The sequence below is a fragment of the Pelecanus crispus genome, chromosome 6 (genome assembly GCF_030463565.1).
Source record: "Pelecanus crispus isolate bPelCri1 chromosome 6, bPelCri1.pri, whole genome shotgun sequence".
Taxonomy (NCBI): domain Eukaryota; kingdom Metazoa; phylum Chordata; class Aves; order Pelecaniformes; family Pelecanidae; genus Pelecanus; species Pelecanus crispus.
Genome location: NC_134648.1, coordinates 450,591 through 470,122, shown reverse-complemented (window position 1 = coordinate 470,122; position 19,532 = coordinate 450,591). Strand labels below are relative to the sequence as shown.

Below are 19,532 nucleotides of genomic sequence, written 5' to 3'. Positions count from 1 at the left end.
CATTGCTGGAGGGCTCTGCTCAGACCCCAGAACAATGCTGCACTTGCGTCAGATGACGACAACATTAACGATGACTGATGCCTGGGCTTCCTGTAGCCCTTCAAACATTGAGTAAGAAGGGCTTTAATTCCAAAACTGCTTGAAAAGAGAGACAACAATGTAGATAGGGGGTTAAAAACGTGATAGGGGTGTTATACGCCAAATAACACAAAAGAAAAGGAGTCGTGCGCTGCCCAAACGGGGCTAAAATGCTTTTGGCTGTGTGTTTTGTGACTAGTAGGCGTGCCAAAACAACGCTCAGCTCCAGCCTTACTCCTGTCCGCTCCGCAGCGCTGCCTGCTGCCCCACGCCGCCGTGGCAGAGTTTCTCATTAGGGGGTCAGCAGGATTTGGGGGGTCCCGGTCGCTCGGAGTATTGAAACCCCGGAGGCAGCTGTGCGCTGCAGCCAAGGGATCCTCCTCTTTTTGGTCACTGGCTGGGGGGAGCGACATGGCAAAGCAGCAGCGGCCGAGTCTCCGCAGCCCTTTGAGACCCTGAGCAACGCAGGCGTCCGGAAGAAGGCGAGGACCGAGCCAGGATGTGCTGGAGCAGCGCAGATACAGGCTGGACTAAATAGAGATTTATCAGCTGGGGCACCCTTATACATGCAGATGTTTAAAGCATAAACAAGTCATGGGTGTTTAGATAACTTGTTTAAAACAGTCGCTTTCAGGCTTGGTTTCGCTTCCTCTGCTAAGTGAGAGATGTTGATGGCACAGGAAGGGCAGTCAGGGGGCTCGGTGCCCCCCAGCACAGACAAGGATGCTCAGCATCGCCCAGGGACCTGCTGCCACCCCAGCCATGGCGAGAGCTCCGAGTCCACCACCCCTCCCCGGGGCCACAAAAAGACAGGCAGAGTGCACGGTCCCACAGGGGCAAAGGGTTTATGGCACAGCCTGGGACCCCCACCTTTGCCTTCCCCCTCTGCCAGCATCTGCTCTTCAACTGGTTTCTGCTGCTGTGGTGGGTAAAACCCAGATCAGCCAAGGTTTAAATTGCCTTGGTGGATGCCCTCTGAATCCAGCCAGCCGCCGTGGGGAAAGAGACACTCTGCCCTACAACGAAAAACAACCTGTGTGAGATATGGGAGCGGTTTCTCCCCAAATTCTCTGTGTTTTAGGCAACAGAGCCCTTTGTTTGAGGCGGTGACACCGTACCTTCACGCAGGGGAAACCGCTGCCCCCCACTCCTCCAGCACAGCTTCCAGGGGAGATGCCGGAGGGTCCCGGGGGCACTCGCTCACTTTGACCCTGATCTCTTCTTTGGTGATGGTGAACTTCAGTTTGTTGCCCAAGTAGGAGACGCCGGTGACTTTCAACTTGTGGACGTCATCGGGAAAGGCAGGGTTGAAGCGGAGGCTGGTCTTTGTGATCCTGGAAAGGCAGGAGCAGGTCAGCGGTGGGAACAAAGGGTGGGCGCAAAGCAAAGCAGCTTTGTAGGGTCGGCCACCTCCCCAGACAGCACAGCCTCGTACATCCCGAGATGTACATGGGATCGAGTGCACCCTCAGTAAGTTTGCAGACGACACCAAATTGGGTGGGAGTGTCGATCTGCTCAAGGGTAGGATGGCCCTGCAGAGGGACCTGGACAGACTGGATCGATGGGCCGTGGCCAACTGTATGAGGTTCAACAAGGCCAAGTGCCGGGTCCTGCACTTCGGTCACAACAACCCCATGCAACGCTACAGGCTTGGGGAGGAGTGGCTGGAAAGCTGCCTGGCCGAAAAGGATCTGGGGGTGTTAGTAGATAGCCGGCTGAACTTGAGCCAGCAGTGTGCCCAGGTGGCCAAGAAGGCCAACAGCATCCTGGCTTGTATCAGGAATGCTGTGGCCAGCAGGAGCAGGGAGGTGATTGTCCCCCTGTACTCGGCGCTGGTGAGGCCGCACCTGGAATACTGTGTCCAGTTTTGGGCCCCTCACTACAAGAAAGACATTGAGGTGCTGGAGCGTGTTCAGAGGCGGGCAACGAAGCTGGTGAAGGGTCTGGAGAACAAGTCTTATGAGGAGCGGCTGAGGGAACTGGGGTTGTTTAGCCTGGAAAAGAGGAGGCTGAGGGGAGACCTTATCGCTCTCTACAACTACCTGAAAGGAGGTTGTAGTGAGGTGGGTGTTGGTCTCTTCTCCCAAGTAGCTAGCGATAGGACAAGAGGAAATGGGCTTAAGCTGCGCCAGGGGAGGTTTAGACTGGAGATTAGGAAGAATTTCTTTACGGAAAGGGTGGTCAGGCATTGGAACAGGCTGCCCAGAGAGGTGGTGGAGTCACCATCCCTGGAGGCGTTTAAAAAACGGGTAGATGTGGCACTTCGGGATATGGTTTAGTCTGGTCTACCCTTGATTAGTCTAGAGTGGGCTTGGTAGTGTAGGTTAATGGTTGGACTGGATGATCTTAAATGTCTTTTCCAACCTAGATGATTCTATGATTCTATGATCCCAGAGGCCCCTCCCGTTACTCTGTGCATCTGTGGGCAGAAAGAGTCCTTGGCATATCCCAAGGACCCCCAGGCAAATCCCAAACACACTGATGAAGCATCTGGTAAAGAGCTACGCGGGTTGTGATTTCACAGCCCAGCACCCTAAGGCATTCCTGTCCCTCTCATAGCTCCTCACTTGTGGCCTGTGGTTTCCATTAGCTTGGATTCTTTTAGTAAAAAAAAAAAAAAAAGAAGAAAAAGTCTTTATTTTTTTAAGGCAGCTCAGTTCCCCACTCATGCTTAGAAGGTGGCTTCATAAGCTGCTACACCAGCAGAATTTTGGAAATACCCTGCGCTGAGATGGGGAGGGGAGCAGGGCACAGGAACAAGCAGAAGTGGCCGGGGACCCCAAGCAGGAATTGCCATTGAAGTCTGGTCACACAGCCTACGGGCGCAGGCTCTGCGCCATGTGCTGGAACTGAACTCCAGCCATGTGAGGAGTTCAGGAGATGGCTGTAGCTGGGATTTTTAGGATGCAAGCTCAGCTTCAGCCAAAATACCTAGCAGCAAGTATCTGTTCTCATCTGCCGCTGCTCTGAAAGCTATACAACACCGGCGAGGAGATGGTGGGCGCTCACCTCACGCCTGCTGGAGATGCTCCTGGAAGTGCTGCTCAATTAAATTGCAAGACACACCTGACTGATAGCATGGCCCCTCTCCCCTGTAATTCGCCATCTCAACAAAGATGCATCCACACAGCTCCGTTTTCACTTTCCCTCTGGGCTGTGACCAAAGCCAGTCGCCAGGTGACGTTCAGAAACCCACATCAGCTCCCACTCCCACCAGTTTGAACGGCTTTAAACTCAGCACCGCTGTACATGTTCCTTCACCAAAAGATCAAAATTAAGCAAACAGCTTGAGTCCTTTCTCCAAGCCCTTACCCAAAGTCAAACAGAGCCCATGTGTGTGTTTTGGTTTTGGATGAGGAAAGACAATGGTCACTTATCTCCTACTCAAATCTTGACACGTGAGAGCTCTTAACCATCACCTCCAGTCTGTTGAGAGGGCTCAATGGACTGGAGAGGACTCAAGAGAGGCTCAAGAGACTGGAGAGACTCAGCGGCAGGCTAGTGTGCCAGCCAGGGGCCGTGGCTTACAACGGGCAAGGCAAGAGTGCAGCCTTGAGGGCTGCATAGATGTCATCTCAACATCTGCAGAAACTTGGCTGGAGCCCCAAAGCCTGTGGCTTGAGCCTGTGCCGAGAGGCCCAACCTGACACACACAGAGCATCTGCAGACCTTTGAGCTTCGCAAAAGCTGAGATTAAGGTTTTTCAGCTGGGAATACAGTAGCTCACACCCAGCTCCACCAAGAAACTGGTGGGTTTCTCAGCAGCTTCTGGCCACACACACAGAGTAAAAACATATAGTTAGTGCTAGAAGGTTTCACTGGAAATCAAAAGGCTTGTCAGTTTGATCCATCCTCAATTAAACTAAGAATACGCTCAAGAGACTGTTGCTTCGGGGTTGAAACCACCAGGCTGCTTTGGATACGAGATGCAGCCTTGAAATTATATGATCAGCTTAATGTTTTTTCTAAGATATTTTAATGCTGTGGTGATGCCAGCTGAGCACTTTCCTCCACAGAGCCACGTGTGTGCAGATGGCAGATTGCTTCAGAGGGGCTGCAGAAGGTCTTGCCACACCACATCCAAAGGAGATGGGATGATGTTACAGCTAAGCCAGAGGACAGACTTAGGGAATGACATTTAGCTTCCCAAATGTGCAACTCACTCATCAAGTGACCCAGAGAGAGTCTCTTACCTGTTCCAAATCTGCTCCCAGTCTTTAAAGTGGGAATAGGCCTACGGCAGCTCAGTGCGGTGGTAGAGGACGGGGGTCTCCGTTTACAAAGGTCCCCTTAGAAAGACCACAGTGTATAGGGTATAACAAGAAGCAGTCTTGCGTTTGCCTGCAAGGTGGTTGTATGGACTTTCTCTTCACTTAGCCAAAAGGCCAATGCAATTGGTGGATGGTAGTCTTTAAGCTTCATCCACACCTAGTGAAGCCAAAGCTACAACCACCTATGGAGTGGGCGGGTCTGGATGTGTTTCTGATACGCAGACGTCAAAATGGTACAGGCTAGCCACAATCCTGAGATCATACAGAGATGTCCCTCTTCACTGAGGGTGTCAACCAGTGTTGAAGAGCTCAGTGCTGGCCTAGCTTTGACTCCTTTTCAAGCCAATGGCTTTCAACACTGACATAGCTGGAGGAGAAATGGACCAAAGCTTATCATTTCTGGTAGCTCCACCCTGTTCCTGACCAGTGACTAACTGTGCCCAGCATCCACAGTTCATCCAGGATCATTAATATTCCTGTTTGTTTGTTCCTACCATTGTCTGCAATGTTCTTACCTTCTGGGAGCTTTGGAGGATATCCTGGACGCTGCAAGTTCCTTCCTTTTTCATGAGTAAGAACACATTGCTCCAGCTAAACAGTAAGGTTTCAAGTAACATGTAGTTGCTTAGAAATTAAATGTGACATAACATAGGTCTCACCTGAACCCTGTGTAGCCAAAGAGGACAGCTTGCAAGAATCCACCCATCCCTGTCAAGAAGTTCACAGCTCCCGACCCATCCGAGTTCTCCACCCAGATCTGCTCCAGCAGGAGAAAGAACGACTCAGCAGTTGCATTGGGACTCTTCATACAGTTTTGTGGGTTTGAATATGCTTATCATCGTCACTGTCACATACATGGGGTGTTGCAATGACCGTGCCCTGCTGCCCATCCTGGCATGAGGTGGTGCGTGGGCTCTGATGCGCCTCTAAATGCCACCATCTCCATTCCCTTTCCCATCCCTGGCAGGCAGAAGGAAGCCTGGGGTGATCATGATACTGACCCAGGGCTTTGTATTGCCTGGTAGGAAGTAGATGCCTTGTTACTGCTCTTCAGAGGCGTGCAGAGAAGAGACAGAGCGTGCATCCACCTAGCTCAACCTAACAGTAACCTAGTGACCACAAGTGCAGTCAGCATAGGCTCCAGCCCAAGTGATGTCTCTCAGTGCCATGTCACCTACTTGCAAACAGGCAAGATAGAAAGAAGAAGCGTTTGTCACAGGGAAGCACCCACGCCACGCCACGCAGCTAACCTTGAAGGGCTCCATGATGTTGCTGAAACACTTGTTCAGTTGGCTCTGGGCTCTCTGCACCTCCTTTAGCTCCAGCCAGCCCACTGCAAACATGCTCTGCAGGAGAGAAAAAACCAGCCTTTCACCAGCTGCTGTCTCCCCCAGGGGTGACAATGCAGCAAAAGCTTCAGAGTGACACTACAACTGGCACCCCTCTGACCCAGAGTAGACATCTTCAGCACACATCTCTAGCTCTGCACTGTCCACACTCCCTTAGAGTTTAAAGCAGGTCTGACACATCATGGTGGTGGAGTCCCCATCCCTGGAGGGGTTCAAAAAATGGGCAGAGGTGGCACTTTGGGACATGGTTTAGTGGGCATGGGGGTGTTGGGGTGACGGTTGGACTGATGATCTTAGAGGGCCTTTCCAACCTTAGTGATTCCTAGTTTTTTACTTTCATTAAAAATAATCCAGCCACCAAGCCAGGAAACATGAAATTAATTACTACTCTCCCCTTAATTGGTTTAGTGTGGACTTGGTAGTGTTAGGCTAATGGTTGGACTGGATGATCTTCAAGGTCTTTTCCAACCTAAACAATTCTATCATTCTATGCCCGCTGATGGGGCTGGCAGTGACTAACTCAGACGGAAACAACCACCTCATGGATGAATCCCACCTTAGGCTTTGCCCCTCTCCTCACCCAGGTCATGGCTGGCCCGTCCAGCTCAGTGACGGGTTCATACACCTCCAGGTCATTTCTCCGGACTTCAGAGCTCATGGGGTGCATCAGCGGGAATCCAAGCAAGACAACGTCAGCTTGTTTCACAGGCTCACCTGGGGAAAGGAGTTGCTCAGACCACGTATACCAGCTGGGAATAACTGGCAGACCGATTGTCTATGTGTTCATACGGGGAACAAACCTGACTCACACAGAATCATAAACTTAGAACAACAAACGCCACTTCAACAAGGGGAAGGTAGTGGAACTGCAGGGAGGACAACTCCTTGCTGCCTTGCCAAAGGCAGACCAGAGCAGCAGCTTGTGGTTTGTCCTTGGTGCTGTGTTTGCTGGCAGCTGTGTTGAGGCAGGAGGCTGGCACAGCCCCAGCATGATGGCACCCAGACTGGCGTCACCTAAACTTCAGGTGCAAAGGAACAGCTCCCACGATCCCGCGCACCCAGATTACCCTGCCCCTAACTGTGAGAAAAGGGGCACGAGACCGGGCATGCATTTCCACTGGAACCCTTCGCTTCCAGAGGGCCAGGCGCTGCTGGAAGGGCAGCACATGGCACTTGACCTTGGAAAGACCTAACTGCCAGCAATGGGTTCACAGCAACCATGTCATCTCCAGCCCAGTACTAAAAGTCTCTTCCTACTTTCTGTGTTCCCAGATTTCCTAATTTTATGAGCCCACTAATGAGAAATAATCCACCAAGAGGCAGAAAAAAACATCTACAAGCCAGGCTCTCCACACTGGCAACCCAAATGCTGCACTTGGAGAGCAACGCTACGGAGTTTTACTTCGGCCAACCATTCAGCTGCCGTTCCCATGTTCGAACCAGTCAGAGTCCCCACTTCTTGCAGGCTTACAAAGAGCAGTGGCCAACCCAAAGATCTGCTGCCGCCTCTCCGCTCACCTGGGCTGTAACCGTCGTACTCGGGATGATATTTCTTCTCTGCATCAAAGGGCACTTTGACTTTCTTGGCACAGTCCACCCACTCCTCTGGCACAGGGATCAAGAAGTCCCGAGCAACATCAGCTGCAAAATTTAAGCTGAAAAGAAGCAAGAAACAATGCTTTGTGTCAGGCATGGGTGCCTGTGACCCCCTCAGAGAGGGGCAGAGGAGAAAGGGAACTGAAAGAACCTACTGAGCCGTAACTGCAAAGAAACAGCTACTGGGAAAGAACGTGAGTCAAAGTTTAAGCTTGGGGTGATAGCTTTCATTGCTGGAGTTGGGAGTCCATTCCTCTAGCTTTAGATGTCTCCAGCTGGCTAGTTGTACAAACATCTCATAAAACACAGGGAGAGAAACCCTCCCGTGAAGTGAAATCCCTCTCAGTCTCATGCGGACACCTGAAACAGGTCAGATGAACCGCCACGGGACCACCTACTCCTTTCCACTGGCTGTAAAGGCCGGCAAAGGAGACCAGCTGGGACAGGCACGTGAAGGCGTATCGCACGCAGGAGCCCTGCTGCCTCCTGCCCCTGCCAGGCTGCTAGGCAGGGAAGGAGAGATGGGCCAGTGCTTCAACAAGGCATGCGCGTTACCTCCGCTGGGCCACGGCGTTGGTGTAAACAGAGTTATCAACCCGGTAGTGATACTCATCCGGGGGCATGACACCTGGAGGAAGAGGAAGGGAACACTTCACACCGCAGCATGCACGAGGTTTGGCATGGCTTTGCGCCCCTCCTCAGGGAAGCAGCATGACAAAGGGAACCCCTGCCCACGTGGCAAGGCATTGCCTCTGCTCCTGGCAGGATCCCACAGCGACCTCGGTGCAATGCTCACTAGATGAGAATGTAAGTGGTATGCTTGTCGTGAAGGAGAAACAACCTGGCTTACAGCTTTGGTTGATGGGCAGCAGAGACCTCAACCCGAGGGCATCTCCCCCACTTCACAGGCAAGGTGCCCTTCGAGTCATTAATTCTTTCAAGGCATTCAATCAAGTCGATCAAGTCATTAAATCTTTCCCTAGCTACAAGCTCAGCTCCTTCCTTTGCTGCTTTTGTGCAGATTGTCCCCAGGAGGAGAGGCAGCCACTTCCCAAGAGAAATGTGAAAACAGACATTTGAATACGTGACTCCTTCGGGGGCACTGGGGCTGTCTCCAAGGATCTTCGCACCAAGAGCCAGCCTGCAGCAACCCCGGCGGCTCTTCTAGCTCTGATCACCCCAGTTTCAGCGAGACCCCTTCGCTCTAACCCAGTCTCCTCCTCCAGACCCTCCTCCCACAAAGACCTCTCCTTCACTTCCCATTTTCTTCCTCCGTGCCCCCTTTCAGAAGCAGCCCATCAGTGGCAACTTGCACTCGTTAGCATAACGTGCTTCAGCGGGATTGCTGCCTGCAGACACCCTTTGCCCTGGCAGACATATCAACCACTGTCCTTGTTCAGCACCAGATGTCCTTCAAGGGGTTAAACTCCTGCAGGCTCCTGGGGCATTTAAACTCAGGTCTTTTAGAAAAGACTTAGACAAGAAAAGTCCTTCCTCTCTAAAGCCTTTGCACCCTAAGTGCCACCGGTCACAACAGCAGATCTGAAGGCACCCATGCTTGTGGCATCAGCTTGCACCACCACGGAAGGAGACATTTAGAGGTGTCCTATGAGTGGCGAGGGGCTGAGAGAAAAAACAACCAATACTGCAGCATTGGAAGAGAGCTGAGCACCTTGTCCCACGTTTGCACGGACACAAACGTTATCTGTGAGATATTCCAGAGGGCAGGAGTCTGAAGAGCCCATGCACTCCCGTCCAGGTCTGGCTGGAGGGGCTCCGAGCCTCTGCTCGCAAACCCCCTCCCCTGCAAACAGGTCTGGCAGTGGCAGAAGTACCTTTGATGTGATAGCATTGCTCCTCCTCGCTCCACACCATCCTGCTGCACCAGTACTGAGCCACGGCATTCACCAGCTTCCAGCCTCCATCCTCCCTGAACAGCTTCTGGTCCTGGAGGGAGCCAAAGCCAGAGAAAAACAAGGACATGAGGGAGACTCAACCAGACTCAAACGCGGGAAGATGACAGAAGCTCTAGGAGATAGGAGATAGATGTAGCAAGAGAAAAGGTCAGAAAACTGGCCTGGATTGAGTCAACAGGATGCTGAGCCACCCTCGAGGAGCAAGGACAGAGGAGGCAGGGCTGAAGAAGGAACGCGGGGTGCTACCAGCAACTCTGACGGGAGCAGACAACAGCAGAGTTTCTCTGGGAAGGGACGGTGACAGTCACCAGATGCCCTGCAGGCCCTGCCGCCGGGCCACCCAGGAGGCACGCGCTCCCTTTACCTGCGTGGTGCAATAATACTGCTCAAAGGCCATCAAAACGTCCCCAGTGACATGGATTTCTTGGGCTCCATAGATCTCCTCAGGGCAGACTTCCTGGCCAGTGGCTGCACTCTCCCACGGGAACTTAGCACCCTGCCAGGAGAAGACATCCATGAGGCAGCCAAGCACAACACCTCGAGATGCTCTCCCCGGACCACCGCCTGCGGGCAATGCCCTGCTCACAGCCCCTGGCAGGACTAGAGCCAGAGGGGAAGAGCGAAGCCCAACTGTCCCCCTTGGTGACAGCGGCTGGGCTGCGTTGCCCTCCGCCCAACATCTCTGGCCCCACCTTGTAGCCTTGCTCCTGCGCGTTGCGTAAGGCTCCTTCCAGCGTGCGAATCCGGTACTCCAGGATGGCTCGGGCAGCTTCAGGATAAAACAGCAGAATGTTCGGGAATATCCAGGTGTCCTGGAAACATCCAAGCAAGGCAAGATGATGGGATTGGCTGGTGGGGCACCCAAATGCTCCCACCAGTTTCACCCGTCAAGTCCGGCCCCATCCCAAATGCTCCGACCATGATTTTGCTACTACTTAAAGATGCTGTCCCATGGGTTCACTAAAAGGGAAAAATCCACAAGGGACCATTTCTGCCCATGCCTGCTACTCTCTGCTATCTCACTAGGATGGTCTCAGAGGACCTCCCATCATGCAAGAGAAGGGAGGCAGGAGTCCACCAAAGCCAGAGGCGCTGGAGAGGGTCAAAACCACAAGCATCACCAGGAAGAAAGCACACGAGGTCCACAGGACTGAAAAGCCCTTGCCCACTGAAAGACCAGAGTGCGTTTAGCACAGGAGGCTCAACACCACCCAGCAGCGTCTCCTGCACGGCTGCTCCAAGAGCAGATCTAAGCTTCTGGCTGGGGCAAAGCCACCCAGCCCAGCCGGCTTAAGTACGCACCAAACCTACATTTAAAAGCTGAATGTGCCCATCGCAGAAAACGCTTCAATTTTTTTCAGTGGTTCAGGCAAAATAGGGCTCACCCATGCCACCAAGGCTGGGAGGAGAAGGGCAGGTTTCAACTTGCTTTGTTTTAAACAGCTAGAAGTTGGTGGCCACGCTCTAAGCTAGTCACTGAAGCTCCTTTGGGTGAGCACCCTGAACTATCTTAGCCCCAGACCTCAGCTTGTGGAAGGGCAGCAGCCCCAGGCATCTAGCTTCAATTTGGGCAATTTGCTTTCGAGTTAGAGGACAACCCAGATGAGTAACTCCAGGGATCGAGCTGGGTCTGGGTAGCTGTTACGAAAGGAGCAGGAGGGTGCTCTCCAAGAGGCTGGTGCCAAGGTACCCCTACTTGGGGGTAAGGGGGAGGCCTCCCAGCAGCCTCCTGCTGAGTCTTCTCCACCCCAGTCATTGTGCAAAGCCCCCAGGTCACCAGCTAGCACGGCCTCCACCCACCTGGTCCCAGAAGACGTGCCCCCAGTAGTCCTCGCCCTGAGTGCCGTTGGACAAGCCGCCAGGGCTGATGCCGTGGAAGATGAAGCCCGGGTTCCCCGGGGGTGGGATGGAGCTCAGCAGGTAGTAGAGGCAGCCGTAGAGGGCCTGCCTCAAAGGCAGAGGTCCATCCAGGTCTACGCAGCAGCCTCGCCACAGCGTGGCCCATGCGTGGATGTGGGAGGAGTGCAGGGAGCCAGCAGCGATGAGAGCCAGCCCTTCGCTGTAGCTCCTCTTCGCCTCCTCTTCGCTCTCGGCCACGGCTACCAGGAACTCCCAGGATCGCTCCCGCTCCTCCCTGCGCAACGTCAAGGTTTGCGGCACAGGAGTCCAGAGCATGTGAACGGTGGGACGGGGTCCCCCCTCCACCTCGGGAACCAGCGTCTTTCCGTAGATGTAGCTGCGGGAGACAGCAAGCAACAGGGAAAGGGAGAGCGGAGCTGGTGGGACTCCATGCACATCCACCCACACAGAGGGGACCTCCCCCCAGCCGCGGGCAACCAGGCTCCCGGTCCCACCTAGGATGGAAGCTCCCTCATCCCCACGCCGCAGCTCGGCTGCCGTCCCGCCCCCAAAGCGCAGGAGACAGATTCATTACAACTGGTCCCCAATCCCAGCAAGGCGTTTTTAGAGGCCACCTCCTCCAAACTCACTATCTTCCCGAAACTCACTTCTTTGCAATCACATCTAGTCCCTGTGGCCTTCGCTGCTCTTTTACATGTCAGTGTAAGTAGTAATTCTGGAGTTGCAACTCAAAAATGTTTCCACACTTAATTTGGGGTTTTTTTTTATGTACCTGCCAGGAAGAAGTGGCTTTGCACAAGCCTCCACGCTGCTTACCATTTCAGTCTAGCTTAGCCTTACTTTTGCAATTTATTTCCTAACGGTGAGCAGGGCAGCGTGCAACAGCCCATGAAGGATGCGCTCAGGGCAAGGTCCCCCACCATGATCCAAACTCACTGTGCTCCCTGGAAGTCTGGTCCTTGGTTCAGGTCCAAGTCCTGGCTCTTTGGCACAAAAGGAGTCTGGAGCTGGACCGTGATGGGTTGGGTGGTGCGGGCGGATTGTCGGATGGTGATGCTGAAGGCCATCAAATGGACAAGGGAATGGTGAGCGTAGATCTGATGGGTGGCTGTGTAATCAGTTGACTGCAGCACATGGCTGAAGGTTCCTGTAAGCACACCAAGAGCCATCAGCCTTTTGAACCATCGGGTCCTGATGTTCTGCCCCAGGCTCCCACCTCTGCCCTATCTACTGGTTCCTCCTGGGAAATACGGTCCCTTTGCCGGTTCCAGATCCAAACACAGCTTTTAACTGGACGACGCTGTTAACGCGCTGCAACGCTGTAAACACACTGAATCTGGCCAAGTCGCTGAGGAATGATTTGTGCTATAAAACATTTTACCAGGCTTCGTGATTAAACAGTGTTTGCCGAGCCTGGCTCCAGCAGAGATTGAGATACAGTCTGAAAATTGCTCTTATTCTCACAAGAAAGGGGAATTTTCCACTTGCTCCAACACGACTTCAGAAGAACAACACCCCGCAGGTGAACGGAGAACAGGGAGAAGCAAGATGTGACCTTGTAGAAGAGGCAACACAGGCAAAGAGACTTCTAACTTCTCAAAGAGGGTCACCAGCAGTTAGAGGGAAAGAGCGATGGGTGCCCACGATGGAGGTCTGAAAGGAGGCAGCAGGACAGGGAGATTCCTGCCCGTGCCCTGCTCTTTACCTGTCCGGGCGTTCAAGGTGAAGGTCTCAGCCAGGCTGCCCGCACCGGGCACCGTCATCCTCACGTTGACGGGGCTGGGGATGTCGGCACGGTGCGTGTCTCCCACCGCCCCGTTGTACACACCGTTGACGTGGAGGATGTCCCGGTACACGCGGGTGCCCAGGTACGCGTTCGTCACCGTGGCCAGCAGCCGGGGGTCTGAGGGCAGAGAGGTGGAAGCGAACACGGCAGGGTCCTCTTTGCCATCAGCCATTTTTACCAACCCGAGCTGCAGAACAACAACAACAGAGTCAGGTACAAGGGTTGAACGGACGAAGTCGGGGCAGGCTGAGCGTGGCCGTGCCGGATGCCAGCCAAAAGCGGGGTCTGCAAAGCTGCTCCTCTCTCCAAAACCCTCCTGTAACACCCCGCTCCTCGGCAAAGCTGGCTGCTGACCCAGCTTTCCCCCCAGCGCCTGGGGCGGGTCTCCTCCCCCGGGGTTCGTGCCCCCCTTTTGCAGCTTCCCCTGCTCCCCCTTGGCTCCCACCAGCTCCCGGCCAAGCGACGCGGCTCCTCCAGCCCTCGGCAACTCTCTGCCTGCGTCGCTTCTCCAATTCCCCCCCGCTTCCTCTTCTGCTGCCCTCTCCCTGACAAGATCTCACCAATTTCTCACAATACAACACAGCCACCTTCCTCTTCTTTCTTCCTCTTCCTCCCCACGCTATTCTACGACACTATTAACTACTCTCCTGTGGCCTCGGCGGCTGCCTGCCTCCCATCTCACTGTGCCCCCGTGCTTCCCCGCGCTCTTGCATCTCCAGCTCAGCCTCAGCCGCTGGCTTGCTGGGGTAGTAGCTTTTTATTTCATTGATATGTATAAATACCTTAAAAGATATAGTTATATATAACAGACAAACATATATATAAAGATATATTAAAGATATATACGCATATAAACAGCACCTCACAAAAGGGAGCTGTAGCTGGCGCCTGGCAATGCTAAGCGCCAGACTAACACAGGAACAGTACAGCGAGGCACGGAGGCACTCTCCGAGCGGAGCTGGAAAGCCAGCCAGGGCGGCACGAGAGGCGAGAGCGCGCCCCGGCCAGGCTGGCAGTCCCCAAAATCCCGCTCCGATAGCAGCTGGCTGCTGGCAGCTCTCAGGAACGGCTCGGTTTCCTCACGCCAGGCAGTGCCCGAGGTTGAATCGTGAGAAAAATCCTCTTCCTGCCTTCAGGAAAGTTAAAAAGCCAAGCAACCAAACAAAAAACCAACAACAAAAGGGGGGCAGAAAGCGAGGAGGTTAGATCTTGCCTTTGGTCTGGGGCTGAGCATGAACTCTGGCCGTGCAGACGGAAGCTGCTGCCGTGGGGCTCCCGCTCGGGGGGAAGGACGGAAGTTACCCAAGGGAGAAAGGAGGAAGGAAATAATGTTATCTCCCCTCATTGAAATAATAATAATAAAAAAAATCTTGACGTCTGGGTGTTGGCCCAGACGAGCTCATTGCCCACAGCAGGGCACACAGAGGTCCCAGGGCTCCCCTGCGCCCCGGGGAAGGAGGAATCGGGAGAGAAAAAGCAGTCCCCGATGATTTACAACCTAAAAGCCGCCTGAGAAGCACAGCAACGCCCCAGGTGGAGAGCTGCGGCTGCCCCGCAGCACGCACGGGGCGAGCAGCCCGCGCACGGGGCAAGCAGCGCACACATGGGGCGAGCAGCACACGCACAGGGCAAGCAGCCCATGCACGGGGCGAGCCGTGCACACACGGGGCAAGCTGTGCACACACGGGGCAAGCTGTGCACACGCACAGGGCGAGCAGCCCACGCATGGGGCGAACAGCTGGCGCTCGGGGCGAGCAGTGCACATATAGGGCAAGCAGCCCACGCATGGGGCGAGCTGTGCACACGCACGGGGCGAGCTGTGCACACGCACGGGGCGAGCTGTGCACATATAGGGCAAGCAGCCCACGCACGGGGCAAGCAGCCCATGCACGGGGCAAGCTGTGCACACGCACGGGGCAAGCTGTGCACACGCACCGCTGCGGCAGGAACCCCACGTGACGACCGCCCTTTGGCCCCAGCCACGCTCTAACCCTTCTCCTCGCCTGCTTTCAAAGGGAAGGGATCCGGACTGCAGCTTTGGCACGCTTTTCCTCCCCACCACCCCTCTGCCCCCACCGCTGCACGCTTGTCCGGGCACGGCGCCGGTGCCAGCGAGCAGCCGGCCCCGTCTCCCCGCACCGCGGGGGCATTGCTGGCATCCAGCCCCGCTTCTCCCGGCCCCTAACATCTCCTGTCACTTCTGAAGCCCGGTTGCAGACAGAGCAGAGCTTTACCAAGCTGTCCCCAAAGAGGGACAGGTCATGATTCCATGTGCCGTTACACAAGAAAATGCCCATCCTTCCCCGGGCTGGGCTGCACCACGCAGCAGGGCCGCACCGTCTGGGACACGGCGGCTGTCCCCAGCGGGCTCTTTGCCCTGGCGCGACCGTGCCCTGGCGCGACCGTGCCCTGGCTCTCGCCCTGCTGCACTGCGGTTCTCCAAAGAGACCCGTGCCAGAGTTTGACCGGCGTGAGCCCGCGCGGCAGCAGCCCCGGCACTGCACGCACGTCCCCGACCGCGGCAAAGGCTCGAGCCATCTCTTTCCCCGCAGACCTTTTTGGAGCTGGCAAAGCTCCTGCTGCCTTGTGTCGCAGGCGAGCCAAAAAGCAGCTCCCGTCACTGTTGAGTGCAACCGCCAAAATTCACCCCATGCCATGCCCTTCAGCAAAGGGAGATGATGGCCCCTCCACAGACACTTTCACTTCCCATCAAACACGGTAAGCGTAGGACAGCACTGAAGTACTGTGTTACAAACCCAAGATCGGGCCGGGGAGCAGGGGGAAGAGCAAATTACCGTGGATCTAAGTGGATGTTCCCCCCGGATCCCAGGCATGCCTCCAGCTTACTTGCCAACGCTCACTAGAAGATGGAGGCACCCAGATTCGTCTGTTTGTTACCTGACCCTACGTCTCTTCATCTCAAAGCCTTCCCTGCTTCCTTTCCCACACTACGGACCAACTCCGAGCTCAGCCCAAGCGTGGGGCAGCCCCAGCACCTTCAAGGTTCCCCCCGCAGCCCGCCTCGAGCACTGCCCGCGTCCCTGACGTGGCAGAGGGGCACCACGCCAGCGGCCTCTCTGTCCTGCCCCATGCAGCGCGTTTGGTCCTTGCAGGAGCAAACCTCTCCTAGCAGGAAGATCTACAGTCCTGTCCTCGTGGACTAGGGGATGTCAGCCAGATGCTGCGCCTCTTACCAACCCGCTGCCGCAGTGCTCAGAGAGGACGATTATCTTATTGAACGATTCAGCATTTACGGGATAGACATTACACATCTGTTCTCCTCTCTCTAAATCCACAGAAAAGCCAATGTCCGACTCGAGCAAAGCTGCCATCAGCGTTAAGGAGGTGAAAACGCGTTTCCTCAGTCCAGAAGCAGCACAAGAGAGGTGGTGGAGTCACCATCCCTGGAAGCGTTCAAAAAACGGGCAGACGTAGCACTTTGGGACATGGTTCAGTCTCGTCTACCCTTGATTGGTTTAGTGTGGACTTGGCAGTGTAGGTTAATGGTTGGACTGGATGATCTTGAAGGTCTTTTCCAACCTCAACGATTCGATGACTCTAAGACGCCGCATCTCTGCCAGCGGCTGCTTGGGGAAGATGAAAGCTCCTCACTGCTTCCCCCCGAGCAAGCTGGGATGAGTCGCTGCAAGTTCAGCCTCAAGCCCACCACTGCCGGCCCCAGGGAGAGCAGATACAGCCATCGACCGAGCCAGGAGGAAGGCAAGATCAGAGACCGTGCTGGGAACGTGGCGTGAGCTCGTAGGGAAGAGACTGGGGGCGCAGAGAAAGGCAATGTTGCTTGCCCTACCTCCGGGTCCAGCCATGCTAAGCAGGACTGAAGGGAGGGTTTTCCATGGGCACACGTGGTAGCGTGGCCTGGCGTGGCCTTCCTGCCAAAAACCACCCAGGGAGGAAGCTGAGGAAAAGGAGTAGCGGCAAGGGTGCCTGTGTTAACAAAAAGAGCTGCTCTACACCTTCCTTCCTCTCGGTGGAAGGGGTCAAAGAGCTCTCCTGTGTCAACTGCGCCTGGTCGCCTCCTCCCCAGCTTCCCAGATTCAGCAGGAAAGCAGCCGCAGAGGCAGACGCTCTCCGCGCAGCAGAGCCTTGCTGGATGAGTCCTATTGCTGCAGATACCCGAGAGGTGCCTTGGAGAAACCCTGACGAGCAGCCAAGGGCAGAGCCCAGCCATTAACAGTTGCTCCCAGCTCTACTCCTTTCCTGTTCGAGGATCTAAACCCATACCTTGCTCCAGCAAGTTTAATTTAGCATTTTCTTTAATCCTCACACCCGCCAGCTGGTCTCGGGCAAGGGCTGAGTCTATGGCAGAGGCAAACCCATGCAACGTGCCGGAGAGCGGGCAGGCTCCGCGGGCGTCAGGGCAGACCCCAGCAAGGCTCTGGGGCACGAGCATCTCCTCCGGCAGCCGCCAGCGCACCGGCGAAGAGCGTTTCACTGCCCCAGCTGACCCCCAGGGCACGCGCTCCACTTCCTTGGCTTTTACTGAAGGAATATTGAAATATTCTTTTTCAGAAAAGCCCTTTCTCGCAGCAAGCCAAAGCCTCCTCCAACTCTGCCGTAGCTTTTTTCAAAGTAGCTGATCGCTCTGTGACCAGAAGGGAAGGGTTCTGAAGGCTCTTTTTTCCTTATTCATCTGCACAGTATCATTTTCTCCTGCGCAAGTCAGGGCACAGACAAGTTTCTCCAAGAATTTCAGAGGAAATCCATTAACCACATCTGCCCTTTACCACCAGCTGTTTCTCCAGCTTGTCAAGGATTTTAATTGGTCCTTTTCTTTAGCTCCTGTTCAAAATAAAATTTGCAAGGCTTTACTCCTCAACGAGATTATTCTCCTACTATTCACAGAAAACACAGCCAAGCCTTTCACCGCTGCCCCGGATCAGCGTGGCCACTCTCGCTGTCACCCCTGTTAATCCCAGCAATGCTCCTCAACGCGAGCTTTTGCCACAGACGAGAGGCTTGATCTACAGGAGCAAAAGAAGGTTTCTAGGTAGGTTTTCAGGACAGGAGCGAGGCACAGCACTGCTCCCCCTCCTTCACACCCTAAAACGCTGAACACCTGCGGGCCGGTGCCAAGAGGGGCTCCGAGATGCCCGCAAAGAGCAGAGCGGTGCGGCCGTGCTGCCAGCGCCGGCGGGCACCGCAGCTCTTGTTCGGTCGAGCAGATCGAACTGCTCCCCTGAGCAGACGCGTCCTTCGCTATCCTTTGGTCCAGACTAACAGAAACGGAGCTAGAACCGCTCACAGCCCATGGGCAGCTGGGGCGAGATAGGGAGGGAGGCGGCTGCTACCTGGCTGCTCCTTCCTGACAAGGAGGAGAAAGAAGAACTGCTCCCAGCGGCACGCAGGTCAGTATTTCTGTCACTAAAAGCGGCATAAAGAGGCACAGCAGAACATGGGTTTTGCAGAAAATCCACCAAGGCTAAAGGGAAAGCAGATGAGTGCAAAATGCCATCTAAGAGGGTTTCCTGGAGTCGCTTATTCCTTTCCCTGGTCTCACAGAGGCAGGTGTTTTGTGAAACTGCTCAAAAGAAAAATCTTTACTGTCGGAGGCTCCACCACCCCCCCAGCTTTGTGTCTGCTGCGCAGATTACCGACTGTCAGCTGGTTGGAAATAAGGCTCTGATGAGCAGGGAATCGAAGGGAAATCCTTTGGAAAGCCAGCTGCAAGCAGCAGATATAAGGTAAAAGGATTCTGTTACTGCTTTTAAATTTCAGCAGTCATCTTCCGTCAGCAAACGTGCGCTTGACCAGTCACGCTCCGTGCAGCCCATCATGCCATTTTTAAGGGGAAAAACCTGCACCTTCCCAAGACAGATGTTCTGGGAAAAGAGCTCTGACCTCCTTCTAAAGGCAAGACCCAATTCCATCCCGCAGAAGAGCCTGCCGCGACCACGAAGCCCAGGAGCTGCCAGGAGAGTCAGGGAGAGGAAGGTGGCATTCCCAGCGCCGGGAAGAACTCTGAGCAGGTCTGTACAAATCCTGGCAAACTTTCTGCAGAGCTGTTTTTAAGGGAGAGAAGGACACAGCTGGGTTATTCAGCGGAGCAGGCAGGCGTTGAAGTTGAAAGGGCTATTTCTACTGTTTCTCCCGCTGACACGCATCCACACATCGGAGGAACGAGACCCAGGCTCAAGGCTTTCACTTCTGCTCCCGGGTCGGGTCAGGCTGGAAGTTGCTTTTGCAAACTCCAGCCCAGCTTGGTCAAACGCCGGCAGCAGATCTGTCAGCACCTGAGATGGTCTGTGGCTGACAGGCTCACCAGACAGGCACCACCACGCAGGGAGGAGCCTGTGCACACGCGGTTTGGAGCCTGCACAAACACTGAGCCACAGAGAAGATGGAGAAGCCGTCGCCACGGACGGGACGAGCAAGGTCCTGCTCACTGCGATCAGAGAGGATCGGGCACCGCATCTGCAACAGCTTCAAAAAAAAAAAAAAAGTACATTGTGTTTTGAGTGTTTTAAATTTTAACAAGCCCAAGAGAAGAGGTCTGCTCTCCAGCAGAGCATCGCAGAGAGGTCCCACCTTGCTGGCTGGGGACGCAGGTTTTGACCTCAGAGGCATGGGGAGTTGGGTGCTGCTGAGCGGACAAAAAAACCCCACGCTTAAGGGAAGAAAAAAAAATTTAGTCAGCAATTTGGGAGAATCTTGCCTT

The 19,532-nt window shown here is 54.7% G+C and overlaps 1 protein-coding gene across 2 annotated transcripts; it reads right to left on the bottom strand.

Moving 5' to 3' along the window:
* Nucleotides 1-107: 107 nt before the first annotated feature.
* On the bottom strand, nucleotides 108-18,734 carry PGGHG (protein-glucosylgalactosylhydroxylysine glucosidase). Of its 2 annotated transcripts, none has more exons than XM_075712406.1 (14): nucleotides 18,716-18,734; nucleotides 12,776-13,043; nucleotides 12,007-12,217; nucleotides 11,011-11,446; nucleotides 9,903-10,022; nucleotides 9,575-9,706; nucleotides 9,130-9,241; nucleotides 7,850-7,922; nucleotides 7,217-7,353; nucleotides 6,279-6,412; nucleotides 5,600-5,695; nucleotides 5,009-5,106; nucleotides 1,197-1,412; nucleotides 108-1,094 (listed from the first exon to the last, which is right to left on the bottom strand). In XM_075712406.1, the coding sequence occupies exons 2-13, from the start codon at nucleotides 13,026-13,028 to the stop codon at nucleotides 1,199-1,201; spliced, it is 2,016 nt and encodes a 671-aa protein (XP_075568521.1). In that variant the 5' UTR covers nucleotides 13,029-13,043; nucleotides 18,716-18,734; the 3' UTR covers nucleotides 108-1,094; nucleotides 1,197-1,198. The 2 variants fall into 2 exon arrangements, 1 of the variants encoding a protein (XP_075568521.1); XR_012831125.1 differs by lacking the exon at nucleotides 108-1,094 and adding an exon at nucleotides 4,272-4,367 and having other exon boundaries at nucleotides 1,400-1,412.
* Between the last annotated feature and the right edge of the window lie 798 nt (nucleotides 18,735-19,532).